At 47.2% G+C, this 23,526-nt stretch overlaps 1 protein-coding gene across 1 annotated transcript in view; it reads left to right on the forward strand.

The window, feature by feature from the left end:
• Positions 1–16,328, forward strand: part of aplp1 (amyloid beta (A4) precursor-like protein 1) — a 33,335-nt gene extending 17,007 nt beyond the window's left edge. Inside the window, exons 2-17 of the mRNA XM_056601932.1 lie at positions 4,256–4,471; positions 5,806–5,935; positions 7,376–7,488; positions 8,036–8,241; positions 9,219–9,547; positions 10,469–10,596; positions 11,352–11,426; positions 11,852–12,010; positions 12,561–12,689; positions 13,133–13,232; positions 13,876–14,043; positions 14,433–14,453; positions 14,582–14,649; positions 14,805–14,870; positions 15,015–15,158; positions 16,180–16,328. Coding sequence (XP_056457907.1) covers positions 4,256–4,471; positions 5,806–5,935; positions 7,376–7,488; positions 8,036–8,241; positions 9,219–9,547; positions 10,469–10,596; positions 11,352–11,426; positions 11,852–12,010; positions 12,561–12,689; positions 13,133–13,232; positions 13,876–14,043; positions 14,433–14,453; positions 14,582–14,649; positions 14,805–14,870; positions 15,015–15,158; positions 16,180–16,278 — 2,151 coding nt within the window. The 3' untranslated portion in view covers positions 16,279–16,328. The remainder of the gene's footprint in view (positions 1–4,255; positions 4,472–5,805; positions 5,936–7,375; positions 7,489–8,035; positions 8,242–9,218; positions 9,548–10,468; positions 10,597–11,351; positions 11,427–11,851; positions 12,011–12,560; positions 12,690–13,132; positions 13,233–13,875; positions 14,044–14,432; positions 14,454–14,581; positions 14,650–14,804; positions 14,871–15,014; positions 15,159–16,179) is intronic.
• Positions 16,329–23,526: the final 7,198 nt, after the last annotated feature.

A 23,526-nucleotide genomic window follows, 5' to 3' on the forward strand; every position in this document is an offset into this window, starting at 1 on the left:
TCCACCCCCCCCCCCCCCCCCTCGCTCCCACCCCCCCTGGCCCCCCTTCCTCCACCAAGCCGCCCGGGGGGGGGGGGGGGGGGGGGAGGAGCAGAGGTTGCATCATGACGGAGGATGAAGTCATTCTGCAACATCAGGTCGGGACGGAGAAGTGCTGAAATTTTAATAAGGAGCCGTTGAATGATGCGGGAGGGAAGATGTAAATGTGCAACCTTGGACCCGCGAGGACCTGTCTGGAGTATTTATGGTCATGTCTTCCTCTGACGTCGGCATTGTCTTGGAAAATGTAATGAATTACTGTCTACCAGCACTCTGAGAACCAGGTTGTTATTTTCCAGAATGTGCACTGGGTTTTATACCGTGACGCTCGATGGAGATTGCACGCACGGATGCACACACACACACACACACACAGACAGATAGTGCACACACACATAGCATGCGCAAGCACACACACACAACACACACAAATGCATGTATTCGCACACACACACACACACACAGCCCACACGCATGCACGCACAAATACACAGGCACGCCAAAATACACACAGGCACATACACACATAGCACACACAGATGCATGCACAAAGACACACACACACACACACAGCACACACACACATGTGCATACGCACACACACACACACACACACACAGCCACAAACATACACACACACACAGGTATACACATACATATGCACACACATACACAGGCACACTTACACAGGCACACACACACGCACGCACGCGCGCACACAGGAGACAGCGCAGGGGGAGCTAGCTCAGCTTCTACAGTGGCTGTTAAGAAGCAGCAGAACAGAATATGAAGAAGCACTCGGAAGGAACCAATCGATGTCTCAGGGTTGGTGTCAACAGACCATAATTAATGATGTGTCTCCGCAGAGCAGTCTGGCTGTTCCTCCTCCTCCTCCTCCTCCCCCTTCGCTCTCTGTCAGCTCTCTGTGGAAGCCGGGCCCCGGGCGGGGCGGTGTTACCCAACACGACGCAGGGCCACCTCAGCACTTCAGAGACTCAGCGCCCCGCCACAGAGTATTAACTCCGTATTAACCCTGTATGGGGCCAGTGGCAGCCGTCCAATCAGAGTGGCGCAAGAGTGAACGCAGATCACGGCTGTAGTACAATTCAATTCAAAATTGACCCTTACCCTGTCTTGAAAGACAGCTTTCAAGACAGGTTATCAAAAAAGTATTATATTAACCTTTTGTTTTTTATATATCTCAGTTCAAAAAGCAATCTTTTTTCATGAGTCTGAGCAAATTACTTCTTAAATCCACAGCACAATTATTCTAATTTGTTTGACCTTACCATCCCTTCGTGCTTTAGGTGCAATTTGTGAAATTTGGCTGAATCACTCCTCCACACTCCAGTAGGGGGCAGCATATTACCAGAGGGTGGGGTTGTCCACCCCTGCTGTGTAAATTAGCTCACTTAGCAAGCATTCAAAGACTATTAGTAACCTGGGACAATTAGCTACCTTCATAAGCTATAGCCAAACAGCTACCGTTAGCATAAGCAGCTGTTGATTTACTAGAAGAAAAGTACAAACTTCATTCCTTTTCTCGCTTACAGTCTGTCTTCTCACATTTGCTCAAAGGCCATGCGACATGGGCACAGTGATGGTGTGAAGCCATAGCAGTAGCTCCAGCAGCAGAAGTAGCATTAGTAGCAGCAGCAGTAGCAGTACAGCAGTAGCAGCAGTAAGAGTACCAGTAGCGGTAGCATTAGCATTAACCATAACAATAGTAGCAGTAGGCTACCAGTAGTGGTAGCATTAACAGTAGAAATAGTAGCAGTAGTAGATCCAGCGGTGGAAGCATTGGCATTAGCAGCAGCAATAGTAGCAGTACCACTAGCAGTAGCATTAGCAGTCGTAGCAATAGTAGCAGTACCAGTATCGGTATTATTAGCATTAGCAGTACCAATAGTCACAGTACCATCGGTATCAGTGGTCGGCAGGAAGACCTAGTAACAAAGGGAAACAACATAGGAATAAACAGTACTGCTCATTAGTGGTTATCTGGGGAGGGAGATGGGGAGATTGGGTGTGGGCCCTCTACGCTGGAGGTCAGGGCCCCGGGCTCCTGATGGAGGGCTATTGATTGGAGGGGGGAGCAGGCGATACAGTTGCAGGCGAGCGCCATTGATTTTCCGCAACTGCAAAGAGGGGAGAGAACAGCCGAGAGGAGGCCAGGGAGCTGTCAGGTTATCGTCTCAAATATCCGGAAGAAGTTTCCTATTTTTCCTTCTGTGGCAGTACTGACCTTCCATGAGTCAAATAGAGACATCTATTTATTAATAATATTATTAATTATGAATTATCTACGTGCTGGCTCAGCAGCGACCGGACGCTGGGGGTCGTCTGGAGCCCTTCCATCCCGGGCTGAGCGCACGTTCCACAGGAGACCGGACTAATCTGATCAGGAGGAGGTCTGGCCTTATCTGGCCCGGCCGTGACGTCCCTCGGTGTAATCTGTTGTATGGGAGCCACTCAAACTGCAGCCCTTCGGTTTCAGTGCCGCGCAAAACGCTCCTGTGTTTGATGAGCACGCATGCGGTATATATTAGACACCGCTGCACTTATTATTGTTATTTTAGATTCCCCCGTCGGGTTCAATGGACTTTGTGAAACGCGTGATCTTCAGGGCTAATTATTTATTGTATATATTTGTTGTATTTTCTGAATGAATTTTAAGTAGAACTTCAAACGCAGTAGCAAGCAGAGACGCTGCTTTGATCCCGGCATCGCGCTCCCTCGCGCTCCCCCTTCCTGCCCTGTGGGCATCTTCCTTCTAATTGGCTCAGCGTTGCTCATCTCAGCTGTCAGTCTGCCCGTCTGTCAACATGAGAATATTAAAACCCGATGACAGCGTACGTTGCCAGATTGGGCCATATTACCCGCTCAATCTGGCGACACCCTGTCATCTCTCACATCCACGAAGGGCTCATCGGCCAGTGTTGCCAGATCGGGTGGGAAATCGGGCCCAATCTGGCAACACCGCCCGATGAGCCCAAGGTGGATGTGAGAGATGAAGGGGGTGTCATTTCGCAGCCTTCCAGGCTTGGGCAGCTGATAGGATTATTTATTATTATCTGGGATAATTCTGTCCAAACATGCCCTCGCTTTCCATTTTAGTTTTAGCCTCGCAGTGACTGTGGTTCACCGTTTCACGATCATGTTGTACACGCACTCGGGCTTAACCGTGCTTAACTCTACTACATATCCATGGTTAACGTTCTTCAGCTAAATCATTTGAGGTGCGCTCATCTATAAAGAGATGTTCCGTCCGTGTTGGTGCTATGTGTGGAGCATTGTCCTCTCTTTCTCTCTCTCTGTCTCGCTCTCTCTACCCCTCTCTACCGCTCTGTGTTAATGTAGTGAAGTGGCCGGGCGGTCAATGAGCTAGTATTAACACCTGACTCCAGCTGCTGTTTGTTCCTATGTGTGCATGTGTGTGTGTGTGTGTGTGTGTGTGTGTGTGTGTGTGTGTGTGTGTGTGTGTGTGTGTGTGTGTGTGTGTGTGTGTGTGTGTGTGTGTGTGTGTGTGTGTGTGTGTGTGTGTGTGTGTGTGTGTGTGTGTGTGTGTGTGTGTGTGTGTGCGCGCGCGCGCGCCTGTGTGTTAGGTGCGTGTGTGCATCGGATGTGTGTGTGCGTCTGCGTTTAAGGAGCGTGTGTGTGTGCTTTTGCGTTCATGAGTGTGTGTGTGTGTGTGTGTGTGTGTGTGTGTGTGTGTGTGTGTGTGTGTGTGTGTGTGTGTGTGTGTGTGTGTGTGTGTGTGTGTGTGTGTGTGTGTGTGTGTGTGTGTGTGTGTGTGTGTGCGTCTGCGTCCGCGCGTGCGTGTGTGTCCCCTGAGTCCACCTCCAGGCAGGGGGAAAGTATCTCTCCCCGATCGATCCAATCCTCATCGCAGCCCCGGCTGCAGGGCTGTCCTGCTGCTCGGTGTTTACCGCCCTTTAATTTTCACTTCCTCTTAGAATTCACCCGTTGAAACATTCATCAGATCTAAAGGCCCCTCACTTCAAATGCTCCGGCAGTCTGCTTATTATTGAGCTCGCCGTGTGCCTCCGGTAGACCATGCCAAAGTGTTTCACAACTCTTTTACAACGCTTCCCCGCCGCTGTTGTTTTCCGCGGTGTAGATTTCAACCGTTTTTTCCCACAGTTTGTGTTTTGAGAAAGGAGACGACGTCTGACTCAGAGGCCCTCTCTCCCCTCCCCTGTGTTCCCCTTCCCAGGCGCTGGCCGCCGCTGAGCTGAGCGGCCCAGGAGCCCCGGCCATGGCCGAGGTGAACGGGCCGGGGCGCCCCCTCGTGGCCGAGCCGCAGATCGCCATGTTCTGCGGGCACCAGCTCCTCCACATGAACACGGAGACGGCCCAGTGGGAGCCCGACCCCCAGGGCCGGCAGGGCTGCTTCACGCTGCCCAGCCAGATCCTGTCTTACTGCCAGGAGGTAAGGCTCCCAGCAGCGAACGCCTCAGAAACTCAACCCCAGAGGACGGTCATGAACACCGGTGCTTGATCGATACCACTAACGTCAGCGTTATCACAATTAGAATCTCTAATGGCGGAGTACTTAGTTGTATCCCTGGGCTGGCTCCGGACGGGTGCAGCACCTCTCAGCGGGCGGTGTAACCGTAGACGTAGCGGCCAGGATGATGGAGCACGGCAGCGACGAATTAAATCATTTAAATCACGTTTTCTTCGTTTCTAACCCTGGGTTCGTTTTGTGCTCCACCTGTCCTGTCTTATATATGGATGTTGCTATATATAATGAAGGGGTTCTGGTATTCTGGAAATATTTTTTAAATGTTTCCTTAATATTTGTTTGCCGCTATCCCTCTCTCTCTTCCCCCTGTTACCTGATGTGTGCTCGTCGTGGTATGGTTAGTTTGTTTGCGAAGGAATAGACATATTGGAAAGTGTGTCCGGGCGCCACCTGGTGGCTCATTCAGACAATGCACTTCCACTAAAATAGAGATCATGGGCTTCAATTGACGGTAATGCGATTAGCCCTACATTATAATTCCTGATTGCTTTTTCCACAAAAGCCTTCATTTTCCCTGACATTTGTGAAGAAAGCATCAGAGCATTCAGACCCTCTGCCAAATCCATTACAATATTAAGCCCTGCTGTGGTTTTGTGCGACAAATATTGGACTTGATTTTAATTTTAATTAGTCAAATGTAAAATGAGGTATATTGAAAAATGAGGATATTCAATACAGTTATTATGAATTACAATTAGTTTAGTGAGTTTAGCCATGTTCTGCCATGTTATAGCATGTTGTACCATACTTTACCATGTTACACCATGTTGTACTGTCTGCACCATGTTATAGCATACTGGACATTGTTATAGCATACTGTACCATGTTATAGCATAATGTACCATGTTATGCCTTGTTAAACCAGACTGTACCATGTTATAGCATGGCTTGTTTACAGACCTTGTCCCCTAGAGGGTGAGAATGCGTTGCATGACTCTCTCCTTTGTCCCCCCCCCCCACACCCATCCATAATCTCTCCTTATTCCTCTCCTAATACCTTTACAAATCCCCCCCCCCTCCCTCCCTCCTGTCCTCATTCCCTTCCGCTCTGTCTGTCCTTCTGTTTCTGTTTTTCTGTCTGTCCGTCCGTCTGTGCGTGTGTGTGTGTGCATTTGTGCGTCTGTGTGCGTGTGTGTGTGTGTGTGTGTGTGTGTGTGTGTGTGTGTGTGTGTGTGTGTGTGTGTGTGTGTGTGTGTGTGTGTGTGTGTGTGTGTGTGTGTGTGTGTGTGTGTGTCCAGATGTACCCCACACTCCAGATCTCCCACGTGGAGGAGTCCTCCAGCCCGGCCACCATACCGGCCTGGTGCAAGAAGGGGTGGGGCCACTGCCAGACACGCCCCTTCATCGTGATGCCCTTCCGTTGCCTAGGTAACGACCCTGTGCTGTAACAGATTCAATCATGAAAAAACTGGACATCTGAAAATATTGTTTAGCGCTACAATGTGAACCGTAACTAACATAACATTGCAAACGTTGTTTTTTTTATCAATTCATAATACTGCATCAATTATTATGCTTATATGATCAAATATGTGCTTTATTTGTACCCTCACACTATATACAGCACAAGCTCAGACGTCTTTACACAACTCTCTTCTTCTTTTTCTCTCTGACGTAAATGAGCATGTCGTGACCTCGTGACCCCGTGACCTCTACACACGTACCGTACTCTCGGCTGGGAACACTCTGCACCCCTGCTGCTGTGTTTGGGGGTCTTCAGTCAAGCTTATCTCTGTTACTCTCAGCTGTTTTCCTGTAACTCGCTGGCATGCTGCGCTGTCCCGCGGCTGTGCTATTCTCCCAGGATCGAGGAAAACGACAAGGGACAGATAACAGCAGGGTTCATTCTGAGAAACGCTGCGTCTTTGCAGAACAGACTGTTCTCCGCTTATCAACCTTGGGTTTTGGTATCGGTTTCGTTCTAATTGGTGCTAAATCTACTGATGGGACTCCTCTGGGGTTCGTCAGTCGTGATCCTCCCTGCATTCCGATTCCGGAGGCAGTGAAGCAGAGAGACAAACACTGAGGGTCGGCTGAGGTTCTGCTCTGTTGACCAGAGTGGACCACAGCAGCCCACTGCGTGCGTCTTTAGATACTGGACTAGATTCCGACTGATATTCTGACCCTCTCTCTTCAACCTCCGACTGCGTCATGTCAGTTGAAATGTTCTCATTCATAATTGGTATGAGCCTCGGTCGTCCTCATCTAGCTGAAGAGTCCATCTGTGAATGGTCAGTTAACCACTATCGTCCGGTTCCCTTGCTTTATTTCTCTTCTGTTTTACTCTCATTCTACCAACCATCTTGCATCATTATAACGATCCACACTTCCTATTGATGAACATGAATGATAACATGAATAATAATAATGATAATAATAATAATTATTATTATTATTATTATTATGCATGTTTAAGTGCACTTAACGCATCCATTTATCTCAATCTCTCTCTCCCTCTCCTTCTCTCTCACCCTCTCTCTCTCCCTCTCCTTCTCTCTCTCCCTCTCCTTCTCTCGCTCCCCCCTCTCTCCCTCTCCTTATCTCTCTCTCTCTCCCTCTCTCTCCCTCTCCTTCTCTCTCTCCCTCTCCTTCTCTCGCTCCCCCCTCTCACACTCTCCTTATCTCTCTCTCTCTCCCTCTCTCCCCCCCCCCCCCCCCCCCCCCTCTCTCTCTCTCTCTCTCTCTCTCTCTCTCTCTCTCTCTCTCTCTCTCTCTCTCTCCCTCTCTCTCTCACTCTCTCCCCCCCCCACTCTCTCTCCCCTCTCTCTCTCCCCCCTCTCTCCCTCTCCCTCCCTCTCTCGTCCCCAGTGGGCGAGTATGTTAGCGAGGCCCTGCTGGTTCCTGACCGCTGTCGCTTCCTGCACCAGGAGCAGATGGACACGTGTGAGACCTACGTGTTCTGGCACAACATCGCCAAGGAGGTCTGCGTCCATGGCTTATACATTATATCGATTATATTGTACCTCCTGTAGAGAGATAAGTCCCCAGGGAGGTATACACAGTGACACCTATATCGTTAGCCTCATCGCATAATTACCTTAAAAATCCCATTAAGAAAACCTCAGTCATATTTTAAGGTTCATCATCTCGTATTTAGCGTCAAAGTCAGATAGATGACTTAGGCAGACAATGGTTATGCAAAAAGCATTCTGATTGGCTTAGGATACAGTTAATAAGGCCCAGTGAATCAGCAGCATTAGGAGAGTAGAGTTAGGTTCGATTTCACTATTTGGCCAAAATACGACTTAGGTTAACCTAGCGGTTGTTAGTGCTTGCTTCTATGAACATCCTTACTGTACCGACAGCGATACATTGTTGTTTCTCTTTATTCTGACCAACGTACTTATTGTAAGTCGCTCTGGATAATAGTGTCTGCTGAACGCCCTAAAGGTAAATGTACATGATGATAGTGATGTGGTCCCATGGATGAGACATGAAGGGTGTAGCTGCTCTGCTCCGCCCCGTCAGGCCTGCACCGCCGACGCCCTGGAGCTCCATAGTTACGGGATGCTGTTGCCGTGCGGGGAGCGGTACCGGGGGGTGGAGTACGTGTGCTGCCCGGGCCGCGGCACCGCCGCCGCCGCCAGCAGCAAGGGGGACGCTGAGGGAGGGGAGGGGCCCCCCACCGGGAGCCAGACGCTCACACTGCCGGCCCCCGGGAAGACCAGCTCTGTGTAAGAGACTCTGCGCCACCACACCATGGATGGGGACAGAGCACGTGTATATGACCGCTGTCTGCTCTGGCTATCTGTGGTCGAATGAGGCTGGTCTCACGTCTGAGATAAATACAACCGACCTCAGGTTTGGTTTATATGTGACAGAACAAGGCTGACCTCAGGTCTGGTTTAGAGGCTGACCTCATGTCTGGTTTAGAGGCTGACCTCAGGTCTGGTCTAGAGGCTGACCTCAGGTCTGGTCTAGAGGCTGACCTCAGGTCTGGTTTAGAGGCTGACCTCTGGTCTAGAGGCTGACCTCAGGTCTGGTCTAGAGTCTAGAGGCTGACCTCAGGTCTGGTCTAGAGGCTGACCTCATGTCTGGTTTAGAGGCTGACTTCAGGTCTGGTTTAGAGGCTGACCTCAGGTCTGGTCTAGAGGCTGACCTCAGGTCTGGTCTAGAGGCTGACCTCAGGGTCTGGGTTTAGAGGGGCCTGACCTCATGTCTGTTTAGAGGCTGACCTCAGGTCTGGTCTAGAGGCTGACCTCAGGTCTGGTCTAGAGGCTGACCTCAGGTCTGGTTTAGAGCTGACCGCAGGTCTAGAGGCTGACCTCAGGTCTGGTCCTAGAGGCTTGACCTCAGGTCTGGGCTAGAGGCTGACCCTCAGGTCTGGTCTAGAGGCTGACCTCAGGCTGGTTTAGAGGCTGACCTCAGGTCTGGTCTAGAGGCTGACCTCAGGTCTGGTCTAGAGGCTGACCTCAGGTCTGGTTTACAGGCTGACCTCATGTCTGGTTTAGAGGCTGACTTCAGGTCTGGTCTAGAGGCTGACCTCAGGTCTGGTCTAGAGGCTGACCTCAGGTCTGGTCTAGAGGCTGACCTCAGGTCTGGTCTAGAGGCTGACCTCAGGTCTGGTCTAGAGGCTGACCTCAGGTCTGGTCTAGAGGCTGACCTCAGGTCTGGTCTAGACACAAGGCTGACCTGTGGTGTGTTGGTCCAGGGTGGTGAAGGTGACCTCCGCCCCTCCCAGCCCCTCCACAGACGTGGACGACCTGGAGGAGGAGGGCGATGCAGTGGAGGAGGAGGAGGAGGAAGAGGAGGTGGAGGAGGAGGAGGAGGAGGATCAGGTGGACGAGGCGGAGGAGGAAGAGGAGGTAGAGGAGGAGGAGGAGGTCGGGGAGAAGCCGCCGGTGAAGGAGCCAGAGGAGTATGACTACCCCATCGACTCGGGCCCGTACCAGGCCTCGGACTACCTGGACTCCTTCTACTACGAGAAGGGCCAGGGCCGCAAGCCCACCGCCTCCCCCCCGCTGACCAGAGGAGACAGCTGTGAGTGCAGCGCCTCCCACCTGCTCCTCAACATGCTCTCTCTCTGACTCTCTCTCTCTCTCTCTCTCTCTCTCTCTCTCTCTCTCTCTGACTCTCTCTCTCTCTCTCTCTCTCTCTCCCTCTCTTTCTCTCTCTCTCTCTCTCTCTCTCTCTCTCTCTCTCTCTCTCTCCCCCTCTCTCCCCCTCTCTCTCCCTCTCTCTCTCTCTCTCTCTCTCTCTCTCTCTCTCTCTCTCTCTCTCTCTCTCTCTCTCTCTCTCTCTTTCTCTCTCTCTCTCTCTCTTCCATCCATGCATAAACAGGACTGAGTGTCCCATGGGTACTGTAACCACAACATGTTTCCTTAGTGATTATCTGGCAGAGGGTGTATTATATAAATATAAGATATTAGATACAGTATGCTGTACGTCTAGAAGCACTTACATCAGCTCAGTCTTTAATGGAGGAACTCTGACTTGTGATCATTTGCTATATAGATCAATAACCTAGATAGATAGTCAAATAGGAAATGCCATGATCAATAGTTAACAGTGATGTGGCTGGTGATACATAAAATAACGGCTGATCTGGTTTCATGTTACTACTATAACGGGAATGTTATGATGAGCTAAATGTCATTATATTGAAGCATTGTTTGTTTAACTTAATATGGAAAGAATATATCCACATAATAAGGATGGAATATATCTACAAAATGAAATCTACCAAAATAAAAAGGATCAAATCTATCCATAAAATAAAGATGTAATCCATCCACGTAATAACATTGAATTTTATCACTATAATAACATCATAATCGAAACTAATAAAATCTATCAACACAATGTAATTTCCTGTCCTCCACAAATCAGCATCCTGTTCTCACGGCCCTCAAACCAAAAACCTCAACCTGTATTCATGTTTTCTCGACTTCCTCCCTGTAGTGCCGACCGCCCGTCCCACCGACGGCGTTGACGTGTACTTCGAGATGCCCGGCGACGACAGCGAGCATGCCAACTTCCTGCGCGCCAAGATGGACCTGGAGGAACGCAGGATGAAGCGCATCAACGAGGTGAGCTTCAGAGCAAAGCGCCTGCTGGGGATCTGGGTCGAGGTGTCCTGTTTCCACCCCGAGTCCTCAGAGTCTGGGTCTTACAGGCTGGGCCACATCCTGCCTTCACAGCGTTCGTGGTATTCAGGACGTTCACAGGGTTCATGAAGTTGAAAGGGGCTATATGCAAGGTTTAGGAGTTCAAGCTCAAGGCTACGTTTTGGAAAACATGACCCTCTTCAGCCTCTCTCCGAACCCACACTCTAAAAGTGAGGCTCTCTTTTGGATTTAAGCTGAGATTTAACATGTGATTTCACATGAGATTTAAAAGAAGATTTAACAGAAGATTCAACATGAGATTTATCATGAGATTGAACAGAAGATTGAACCTGAGATTTAACATGTGATTTCACATGAGATTTAAAAGAAGATTTAACAGAAGATTCAACATGAGATTTATCGTGAGATTGAACAGAAGATTGAACCTGAGATTTAACATGAGATTTAACTGAAGATTTAACTGAAGACTTAACAGAAGATTCAACATGAGATTTATCATGAGATTGAACTAAAGATTCAACATGAGACTTAACATGAGATTGAACAAAAGATTCAACATGATATTTCCCATGAGATTTAAGAGAAGATTGAACATGAGATTGAACATGAGATTGAACATGAGATTTGCCAGGATGAGATTCAACAGAGCATCACAGTGAGATCACAGTGACACCGTGGGACACCCAGTGACATCACGGTGATGTTATCTCTTTCAGATCATGAAGGAGTGGGCCGAGGCAGACAATCAGTCCAAGAACCTCCCCAAGTCCGAAAGGCAGTCGCTAAACGAGGTAGTCTACCTCTCTTTCTCACTTATCTCTCTCTCATTCATCTCTACCTCATTTATCGCCATCTTAATTATCCATCCTCTCTCATCTCCTCTCTCCTCTGCAATCTAATCCCTACCCTCTAACCTCTCTCCTCTCTAACCTCTCTCCTCTCTAATCTCTCTCCTCCCCACTCTAACCTCTCTCCTCTCCCCTTAACCTCTCTCCTCTCTAATCTCTAATCTCTCTCCTCCACTTCTCTCTAACGTCTCTCCTCTCTCCTCTAACCTGCCTCCTCTCCCCTCTAACCTCTCTCCCCTCTCCTCTCTAATCTCTCTCCTCCCTCCTCTCGTCTCTAACCCCTCTCCTCTCGCCTCCCTCCTCCCTCCTCCCGCCTCCCTCCTCCCTCCTCCCTCCTCTAAACTCTCTCCTCTCCCCTCTCGCTCCAGCACTTCCAGACGGTGCTGCAGACACTTGAGGAGCAGATCGCCGGCCAGAGGCAGAAGCTGGTGGAGACCCACCTGGCCCGGGTTGTGGCCACGCTCAACAACAACAGGCGAATGGCGCTTGAGAGCTACCTGACCGCCGTCCAGACAGCGCCCCCGCAGGTGAGGAGGGCTCACTGCAAGGGTTGAAATGAAGACCCTGGGCCAAACCCAGTGTCCTCATCCTCTTCACGCCCAGAATAACATCTAGTTTCCATAAGTTAATATTATTAAAACTAGAGTCAATGTCGCCTTGCAGCGAAACGTCAGCAGACATAAACTCAGCTCTTAAAGGATAAACGATGATGTTTAAAAGGGCACTATTTATACCTTGTATGCAAAGTCTAATTGGCCTTTTCTGTATGTACACAGGCTGTATGATAGTTTTAGAAATTCTATTGGAAATTGTCTAATTCACTCACTATGAAGTCACAAAACTGTCTTTTCATGGGGAAAATCGTGCGTTTTTGTTTGTACGAAACCACAATGTATATGTATGTTCAATGCTGCCCTCGATGCCAGTTTTCTCTTGGAAAAGAGATTTCTAAATAAAATCGAAATAAAAACAAAAAAATCTGATACAGTAAGGAATAGGATGTGCCGATCAAGGGGAGCTAGGCCCCTCTTGGTGCTGAAAGGCCCTAACCCTAGCCCCTGTGTTGTGTGTCCCTAGCCGGAGCGCGTGCTGCAGGCCCTGAAGAGGTACATGGCTGCCGAGCAGAAGGACCGCCGCCACACGCTCAGACACTACCAGCACATCGAGGCCGTGGACCCCCAGAAGGCCGAGCAGATGAAGTTCCAGGTCTGCTGCTTCAGCTCCCACTTAGTTTGTTAGACCCTGAATGAGACATTAAGGCTAGCCAAACTGGCTGCTGCTGTGCTACAGTGCTAATGCTAATGCTAATTACTGTGATAGCAATATAGCTAAAGTTAGCTAAATGCTAGCTAATAAATAATGCTAGTATTGCTATAATAGCAATATAGATAATGCTAGATAAATGCTAGCTAATAGTTAATGCTATTACTGCTATAATAGCTTTATTATAATGCTAATGCAACATATACCGTGGTTATGGTTATTGGCGGTTAATAATGGTTAGTTATTGAAATTATTCCACTGGAGCTCCTTTGTAGCTATAGCGATCAGAGTGTACAAAAGAAAAAAACCTACTTTAACATACGTTAGATCGTCTGAGACGAGGGTCAGCTCAATGACTGTAACAGGCCATTGTTTCCCGCCTGCAGGTGTACACACACCTCCACGTGATAGAGGAGAGGATGAACCAGAGTCTGGCTCTGCTCTACAAAGTCCCCCTGCTGGCAGACGAGCTGCACCACGACATCCGTAAGCTACCTCATGCTAACCCTGTGAAATATCCTGCTATCGGTAACCTCTTTAATAGTTGAATAAGCAATGTGTGCGCATCTAATATCAAAACCACCAGACCGCAATGTCGTAAATTATGGACGTTGTAATCTGATGCCCCCCCCCCCCCCCCCCCCCAAAAAAAATAAAAGCTAAACCATGTCTTGCAACACTTCAGCTCATATCCACTCCAGCCATGAAGAGAATTAGTCGCTTATCTATGGCTGAGTAGTAGTTGTAGAGCAGTGACAGCATTGTAAGTAAAACATCAGATCCTTACTTAGCATTCGATCCTTAGCATTATATCCTTCGCATAATATCCTTCGCAGAAGGATATTATCCCTTGCAGAAGATCCTTAGAATAAGATCCTTAGCATTAGATGCCTAAGGATAATATTCTTCGCATAAGATTCTTAGCATACATTTCTTAGCGTTACAGAACCGGTGCCATTCCTATTTTATGTAAGTGTTTATTTCCCCAAAATGACTTTTTAAAATGTAGACATTTAGCAGACGCTTTGGATGGGCTGAGGGGACCAACCGGTGTGTCTGAACACCAACCCGCTCTGTGGTATCGCTCTCCCCTGGCTCAATGTTGTTGGTATGCTTCGCCGTGCTTCAGAGGAGCTGGTGAAGGCAGAGCGCGGAGACATCAGCGAGCTGATGACCACTTCCTTCTCTGAGACGCGCACCACAGAGGAGCTACTTCCTGCCGAGAGCGAAGAGGAGAAGGACGACGAGGAAGAGGAGGAGCGGGCCTTCCAGAACAGGCCCTACCCTCCCCGCATTGGTACATACACACACGCACACATGCATACACACACAAACGTACACATACACATACACACACACATACACAAACAGATACATACACACACAAAGACATACACATACACACATACTGTCTCTCATACACACACACAATTTAGGCCCTACCCTCCTCGCATCGGTGCGAGGAGGCACACACACACACACACACACACACACACACACACACATGCACACTCCCACTCACACTCCCACTCACACACAAACACACACACACACTCACACACACACACAAACACACACACACACAATGTTCAGAATTGCTACAAAGAATTGCTCAATCGTTGACCAATGAAATGAGTTCTCTCTTCCTCTGTGTTTTTCCACTCCATTACTCTATTCGCTCCGTAGAACCTCAGCCCAATAAGAAAGGTGAGTCCCATATCTCCTCTAGCCCCTTTAACTGCTCTGTTGCTGTGTTGTCACAGGACAAACTGTAACCACTCTAAGTCATTCCATTTTGAACGTCAGCTGATCATTGTCTCCGTCATTGTCTCCAGTGTCGGCCATCGAAGATTACGATTACACCACATCCGAAAGAGCCCCTACCTACGAATACGAAGAGAAGGTACGCCACTGAACAGGGCGTTGATAGGTCATCCTGTCACCCTGAATACAGGCTGAATCCTCCGCTGAACTCCAAATGTTTCCCTAAAGATCCAACGCGTTCCACCTCCTTCTGAGTGCTACTGCATACCCCCTCTCCCTCTCTCTATACCGCAGATCAACACCTCAGTGGAGCTAAAACAGGTTGTCTACAAGTCTCCAGAGATCCAGAGAGACGAGTTGGTGAGTGTCCCTAACCCGTCCACCAACCCTTCCTCGATTGGTCTAAATAATAGGTCATACGTCGAAGGCCCACAAACCGCACACGCATGCCGAGTGCTGTGACGCTCGCCTTTTTGTTTTCTTGACCCTCTCTTGTTCCCATAGCAACCGGATGCCCTGGAGACGTTTAACCGCGGCGCCATGGTGGGGCTGCTGGTGGTGGCGGTGGCCATCGCCATGGTGATGGTGATCAGCCTGCTGCTGGTTCGCCGGAAGCCGTACGGCACCATCAGCCACGGCATCGTGGAGGTACTGTAGGCGCCCCGAACGACGTTCACTAACACCGCCGTCACCCCACCGACTGTACCGACGTCCTTGTTACTTCCGATCACGAAAATCACGACACCTGCCAATATATCTCGATACCGATCGGGAACGGGCGACGGGGCAAAAGCCCCACAAACGTGCAATAACGTACAAATAATTATTGACGGCGAAGAACAGGCCATGATTGCAACTACGTGAGTCATCACGTTTTCATTCATTATTCTTGCTTTAGTCGTTTGATTCTTCACCCGTCCAAGGAGTAATACGTTTGGGTCCCAAGTGTGACTGCGGTTCTTTGACTGCTCTGCGGCCCTGGGAGCGCAGTCCTGAAACTGCAGCCTCCTGGGACTGCTGGCAAAAACAGGGCAAAAAACAGGAAACAGGAAATAGAGATATGCACGCACACACACTCACACACACACACTGGCGCCGTTGACGCAACTCAAAGGGAAACAGGGCCTAATGCACTCTGTCATTCTTTGAGTACTGGTACTAATTAAATGGGGGGTTGTTGGCCTCAGGCGACCAAGAGGTCGTTGCGACATCTTAGTTGCAATTTTCTTCACAGAGTGCCCTATTCATGTGAATGTAAGTCTTATCTAGTTGTATTTCATGGTTATAAATCACCAATACTTTAGCTCGCTTCATCGTCTCTGTATGGGGATGCCCCTGGTCTCACTCAAATCAATCTTGGTCTTGCACAAAACACTCATTGTTCGGTGAGTCTCTGATACTTCAGGCGGCATGTGGCTCAGGAGATAGAGTGGGTTGTCTGGTAACTGGAAGGTTGCTAGTTCGATCCCGGGCTCCTCTTAGCTGAGTGTCGAGGTGTACCTGAGCAAGACACCGTACCCTGCATGGCGGACTCTGCCGTCTGTGTGTGAATGTATGCTTGAATGGGTGAATGTTGGGCAATGTTCAAATGCGTTTTTGAGGGGCCACTGGTTATAAAAGCCCTGTATAAATCCAGTCCATCACCTTGAACAATGAACCGCTCTTGCAGGTGGACCCCATGCTGACCCCGGAGGAACGCCAGCTCAACAAGATGCAGAACCACGGCTACGAGAACCCAACCTACAAGTTCTTCGAGCAGATGAGCTAAGGGGCCCAGCGTATCTCCCCGGTAGTCGTCATGTCCTTTAGTCATTTATATTACACCCCCCCCCCCCCCCCCCCCCGCGCGCCGCCTCCAGCCCCTCCCTCCTGCACCCCTCCTCCTCTCCTCCACACCCTTATCGACCCCCTCCCGCCTTCATCCACTCCCTCCCTCCTCCACCAGGGGGAGCTCCAGCAACCCCCCCACCCCCCTTCCACGTTGTAGTTATCATTCATGCTACTTTAAGGTTTCTCGGGTAAACCCGGAGGCCAATGTAATTGTAAATGGACCCGCCCATCGTCACCTGAAATGATCATCTTCTCTGCTCTCTGAGGAGAGATACACCGGACCGACAGTTAAACACACTCAAACTAAAGTGTTCATGTTGACCAGTTAAACACATTAAAACGACATGTTAACCTTATGTTGAAACAGTGCCACTCATCCTTAAGGACATGTTAGTGTTGAACAGTTTAACGCTTTAGAGTAAAATACATTTTTGTTCATTAGTAAGGTTGTTGTTAAAATAATTATGTACTGAAGCTGAAAATATGTGTTGTATAGATGACTGCGAATGAGAAAATGAGTGTAAAACTCACCTAGCGTAGCTGAGAGACTAGCAGCGATAAGAAGATACATTGTCACGTCAAGCCCACAAATTAGAGCTTACATCTCACTTCTCTGAGCCATGTGGTGGATTACCTCTTAGACTACAACATTTCTATGAAGTTAACCGTGTTCAGTTAAGTGTTTGAGACACCTAAGTTGGCTTTTGATTCAACGTATAGTTAAGCCGATGATAAAATAACATCCAGTGAAATGTTTTTGGTGGTATTTACAACATTGGGCTCTCTGTGTTTGTGACTTACTGAAGCTGTCATTGGTTCATTAATATATCACTTAGTTGTTGATCGTTTTTTTTATTCTTTATCCTGCTGCCTGAAGACCTGTAAAACAAAAATACCCACAAGTCCATTCTTTTATTGAACGCATGAAAATTTGGTGTACGATACTGCTGTATTTGTGTTGTTCCTGTTATTGCTTTTCGAGGAATTTGGAAACGTCACCATTCCAAAACAAAGTGTAAATAACGTTGGCCGAAAAAATAAGCGTACCAGTAGACTATAATTATTATACATATGATTTGTATGATTTGTTCGCATTGTGTAATGGAAAAAAAAGTCGAAAAAAATGAAAACAAAAGTGCTGTTCTGAGAGGGAGAAACATTTCTCCTAACATGGCTGATTGCAAACGGACTGTTGTAAAAACCAGCACAACGACACAGTTACTTCTGACTGAATGTACTTAGGGAAAAGCGGTGAGAATCACCTTTTGATTTGGAGTAGTTGCGTCCCGTGCATCGTAGAAACCCCCACACACACGTAGTAGTAGTAGTAGTAGTAGTAGTAGTAGTAGTGCAGCCCACCTCGGGGCCCCCCAGAGAAGGTCCTGCATGCCTGAGGGCCCCGGGTCCTGGACCGTAGCACCGGGGGGTCCCTTACATCCCCTGGAGGTAACCCGTGTCCCTCTGACACGAGCATAGGCGCGTCACCGGGCGTGGTCGGGCTTGGTCGGCCATAGCGACGGCCCCGCCCGTTGTTCCGTGGAACGATCAAACCCATGGTTCACGTACGAGAATAACAGGCGAACGTGGGGGACAAAAAACGATTCCATTGCTTCATTTGAGGCTTTCCAAAACTGGGAGCCATGGTGTGTGGCGGTGGTCTCCGAGCGAGCTCCACAGCCCCCAGCCCATCGACTCGTAGTGACTCACACCTGATGATCACATAGAAAACCGACGAGCGACATGTACTGACGCTGTCCATCCCCCGCAGTGAGTCAAGAGGGGCTCTTTTTAAAAACCAGCTAACGCTATCCGCTGATTGGTCTGTTGACCTCGTCGCTCGAGGGAAGGCCTTCTGTTGTTATTGTTGATGATGCAACAACCTCCGATTCATTTGGTCCGATAAACAAAAAAACAATCGAGAGAATCTTAATTCCATTCCTACGTTCAGCCTTTCATCATAACCGTTTGGGGGGTTGGGAGGGGGGGGGGGGGGGGTTATTTTTCTTCCCACGTTGTCATAGTCACCTTATAAGCCGGAGTAATCATTTGGTTAGGGCTGCATCATCACTTCATTGATCAGGATCACGACAGAGAAAGGGAGGAAATCATTCTTGTATAATTTGTACAGCTTCGTTAGTGAATGAAAATGTATCACAGTGTACTTCAGTGGATCTTGCATTGATACTGAAGGGATAGCTGAGAATAAGCTTGCCTATTTTATCCCCTAACCACCGACGGTTTCCTACCAGCATTTAGCAGACGTAGAACAGTGTATATTGTAGTTCATCAACAGCGTATATTGTAGTTCAACTACGGTTTATTGTAGTTCAACAACAGCGTATGTTGTAGTTCAACAACAGCGTATATTGTAGTTCAACTATGGTTTATATTGTAGTTCAACAACAGCGTATATTGTAGTTCAACTATGGTTTACATTGTAGTTTAACTACGGCCTATGTTGTAGTTTAACTACGGTGTATATAGTAGTTCAACAACAGCGTATATCGTAGTTCAACAACAACGTTTATTGTAGTTAAACTACAGCGTGTGTTGTAGTTCAACAACAGCGTATATTGTAGTTCAACAACAGCGTATGTTGTAGTTCCTCTATGGTGTATATTGTAGTTTCACTACGGCATATGTTCTAGTTCAACTACGGCGTATATTGTAGTTAAACTATGGTGTATGTGATAGTTTTACTCACATTTGTATGTTTGTCCTGTCAAATTCAATACTCCTTTTTGATTGCTGTTCTCTTCCTTCCCCGATGAAATATAACAGTAGTTATTACAATTTTAATTGCTGCATTATTGCCTTTTACAATGCTGTGTTTTGGATGTAATTAATATGTATTTTTTATTTATATGTAATAATAAATTGGATCAAGGGTCAAGCATTTGCAACTGTACTGTAGAATATAGAACTGTATATTAAATCATACAACGTTGACCTTGTGAAACCGAACAGGTCGAGAGCCGCCATCCAATTGAAAAGGTAAAAAGCACAACTCCAGAAATTAATCTAACAGAACGTGTGTGCAGGCTGCTTACAGGCTGCTCACAGGAAAACCAAACTCTCCGGTGAGGCTGCGTCTCCTCTGTCTGCTTCCTCCAAAACATCCATGGTATAGAGATGTCCTTATTTTGGCTCATGAAAACCAAAAACTATCTCTAGAGATCACTCATTTGGCAAAATTATTCATGTAATTGTAATAGCAACAGATATTAAACACTGAAATGTGATGATGCTCTTCAAAAATGTAATAAAATTTACAAATGGCCCATGAAACACTTTTTGCCATTTGTTTTCTTTTCACAGCCTCCCACACTCACTCCCATCATGATCCCTGAAGTGTCAATGTGGAATGTTCCCGGTTCACTGAAACGTCTCCGCATCTGACTTCACTTATTAAGTTCAGAACCATGGAAAAGTGTTCACATAGCATTGGATCCATTATGGGATCTGTGATAATGTTTTCAAACTAACACCCAGAAGATAGAGACAGGCGGAAGTCCCCATCAACATCACCTCGGATGAGGCAGTTGGTGAAATTCCCTCCTACACCTTCTCTCAGCGGTTCAGGAGTGACAGACGTCAAGTCAGTCCACTTCATCTGTATGGCCAATTTCCTTCGTCACTATTTTGTAAGCCGTTAACTATTAACGTTTGAGGACACTCACAACAAGAAAATATCCCTTTGGCGAGGCATACACATGATATACAAAACAATATTAATCATACAAAAATAAAATACCTTATAATATATGCATTAAATTAATATCCCTTTATAGATTTATGGTTTGAATTGAGCAGCCAGAAAAGTTGATGCCTTTATTGATATTAAGAAGCGGACATGGCTTTAAAGAAGGCGAGATAAAACTAGGGTAGGCTATTTGATAATATTATGGGTAGGCCTACTGTCGTTTCTCAGGCGGTCCGTTAATATAGCGGTTCGTTAACGGAATACAATGTTGGGCCTACTTTATTTTCACTTTATTTAATAGTTGGATGAGGCTCAGAGTGCCTGATTAACAACTAACGCAAACCTCGGGGGCAAAAACAAGGACATCCAGAAAGCATAAAGCACCACCAGTATTGCCAGATTGGGACAGATCTCCTGCCCAATCTGGCAACCCTGGCTGCAGCGCGCTGCAGCCAGTTCGCATGAGAGGCTGCCCGGAGACCGACGTGCAAAAGCGCGCAATTTACGCATAAGAGAATAGATTTCGCGTGTCTTTCGGGAGAAAAACATTCATCGCAAGAACACCATATATCCATATATGATGCATTCATAAATCAAGCGTTTGTAAAATGTCAACGCTTTCGTTCTCTGAACAATTGCGCATGTGTCTCCTCCCCTCAATTCTGCCACCTGCCACCCGCCCCTCAATGATCGGTCCCTTTGAACCCTCCTCACCTTCATCTCTGAGTGAAGGGTTATATAAGGCTGCAGGGATATTGATAATAAGCTTTTACTCCAGAAGCAGGAGAATGTTTGGCCACTTAGATGACCGGTTTCCTAGGATCCTACCAGCCTACCTTGCTAGGTCTTTCCCTCCCTTTCTCAAATAAGCCTATTATCTAGCCTTTTGCCCTAATGGGTTGTGTGTGTGTGTGTGTGTGTGTGTGTGTGTGTGTGTGTGTGTGTGTGTGTGTGTGTGTGTGTGTGTGTGTGTGTGTGTGTGCGTGTGCGTGTGCGTGTGTGTGTGTGTGCGTGTGTGTGTGTGTGTGTGTGTCAGTTGTCGTTCATGCTTTAGGGTCTGAAACATCTTAAAAAGGATGAAATTAGTGAGTGTAACACATACAACCTTACCTCAACAATAAGGGGGCTGCCGTTCCCCTGTGTTAGCCACAGCCCTCATGTTGCTAGCAGCGGGAAACCACAAGCTAGGTGACGCTGTACTGACGGTTAATCCTACCTATTCTGTTTACTGAGAAGACACTGTGACTGTATGGGAACGGTGACTCCTTCAAAGTAAGAGCAGAGTGGAGGACACAGCTCCTCCGGGGGGTTCTGCCCACTGCCCACTGAAAGTTCAACCATGATCATCTCGTCTGATACTGTCTCCTTGTCAGGGTGAATACTGTACTATGTATAGATATACCTATGTCTGAGTGGGTCGCTGTCTGGTGTCTTGCAGAATGACAGGTGACCCCAACATGTCTTGGAGTCTTGAGTGGAAAACATAAGCAAAAAACTATACCGATGTATGTATTGCAAAAAGCGAATTATACTCCTTAGCGTGATGAAATTGAGCTGCAAAACCTTGCAACCGTGTACTTCTACTGGTGTGCTATCTTGGTCAGGTCCCTTCTTACCATAGATTTGAATCTCAAGGGACTTCCTGGTTAAAGGTTCGATAAAATAAAAAAGGACAAATGTTGGGCTTCAAACAGGTGACACGCTGGGAACCGACTGGATAACCAAGGGCCAAAGACAGATAGGAAGATGCCTTCTGCTCGATAATCAATGGAACCATCAGGAAATGATCTCTCTCTCTCTCTCGCAGAGGAGGGACTGAGAAGATAGAGGAGGGAACCAACCTGTCCTTTCCTCACCACAGCACCAAACACAAGTCACTTCAGTGCTGAGGCGGCTCACTGCTCTCCACACAGGACCGCTGGAGTCACTCGCACACACTGGTGAGTCTCACTCTCAGAAACGTCTGTCTTTAACATTCCGCACGCAGACACCACCAGCTGCTCACACCACACACCCCATCTGTTTCTTCTCGCTCTTTTGGTTCCCTTGGACTCAAATGTTGTTTTTTTTGCACTTTGCAACTGTGTTGGTGCACTGTGTTTGTGTGGGGGTCAGACCTCTACACACATCTGGGGAAGCCCCTGTGCTAAGCCAAGTGGTGTCTTAATACTGGAGATGATGCGCCCAGAGTCCCCTTCCCACCTGTAGATGTGCTCAGACAGCTCGTCTTTACTTCGCTACGCTGACGTGGGATGTCTTGCAAAACCTTGACAGAAAACAATCAAAAGGACCCCTCCTCATTCACTCAGAGACGATGTCGACCAATCAACAGTTTGTACGCTTCACGCTGGCAGTAACGTTTGACCCTTGACTTCCTTCTGGGTTTGTTCTGAGAGAACTGACTGAAACTGCCTTCCAATATGGTGGGAAATTATTGATTGTTTGATAAAGTCTGTTGCTGCTTTGAGTGATAAATGTAAAGCACTGAACAGAAGTGGAGGCCCAGATTCATGGGGATGCTGAGCGCAGATTCCTCCAATCAAATGGTTGCTTGTTCAATTTCCTATTGTCATCCATTTTTGGTGAGCATGGCACATAAAACTGCTCCACATAACATCACTTCAGGACAGGCATGTATATTGGAGTGGCTAACGTATATTTATTATATTATTATAATAATAAATTAATTATTATTACCATATTAGTATAGATTTCGATGGATCAGAGGGTTCTGCAGCATTTAAAGGAATATTTCAAATGGAACAAGATAGCTTCCAAAATTGTACTTCCTTCATTTGAGTTTTAATTTCAATTTCAGTTTTCATTTATTTCAGCCAAATTGACATTCAATGAGCAGAGAATTATCGAGAAGCTCCAACTTTGTAATAATGGGACTACTATATTTGATCAATTAAAGTGCTTAATATGGGACCTTTAATTTATTTGTGATGGCCACTGTTGAATCTTTACACAATCATAAAGGTGATGGCAAATAAGTGAATGATTACTTCATACAAATTGTAAAATATCTTCTAATGTCTTTATATATAAATATATATATATACAGAAATATATACATATATATTTCTATATATATATTCTCTCTTCTCACTTCTCACATTTTCTATTATGACATTTATTGGGACAATATATGGCATTAAATGCGATCTGATGGCTTGCAACTGCAAGTTCATTTATGCTCAGTTTTGAGCATAATTAATCCCGACATTTGCTAGTGAAAAATTGATCGAAAACAAAACAGTGTTTCACAACTACGGGTTGTTTGCTATTTACCTTTACCCGAGTTGCACTCATGTCGTGGATTTGAAGCGCCTCTTGTGTGAAGGTAGTACAGTTATTAGTCATGGTTTCATATACAGTCAAGAGGTTGTGGCTGCATGGTGCGTATAACTGTAGAATATCAAAGACTCAGGACATTGCTTCAGCGCTGACACACAGCATTACAAGGAAAACCGTGTTGAT

The sequence above is a fragment of the Gadus chalcogrammus genome, chromosome 11 (assembly GCF_026213295.1).
Source record: "Gadus chalcogrammus isolate NIFS_2021 chromosome 11, NIFS_Gcha_1.0, whole genome shotgun sequence".
Taxonomy (NCBI): domain Eukaryota; kingdom Metazoa; phylum Chordata; class Actinopteri; order Gadiformes; family Gadidae; genus Gadus; species Gadus chalcogrammus.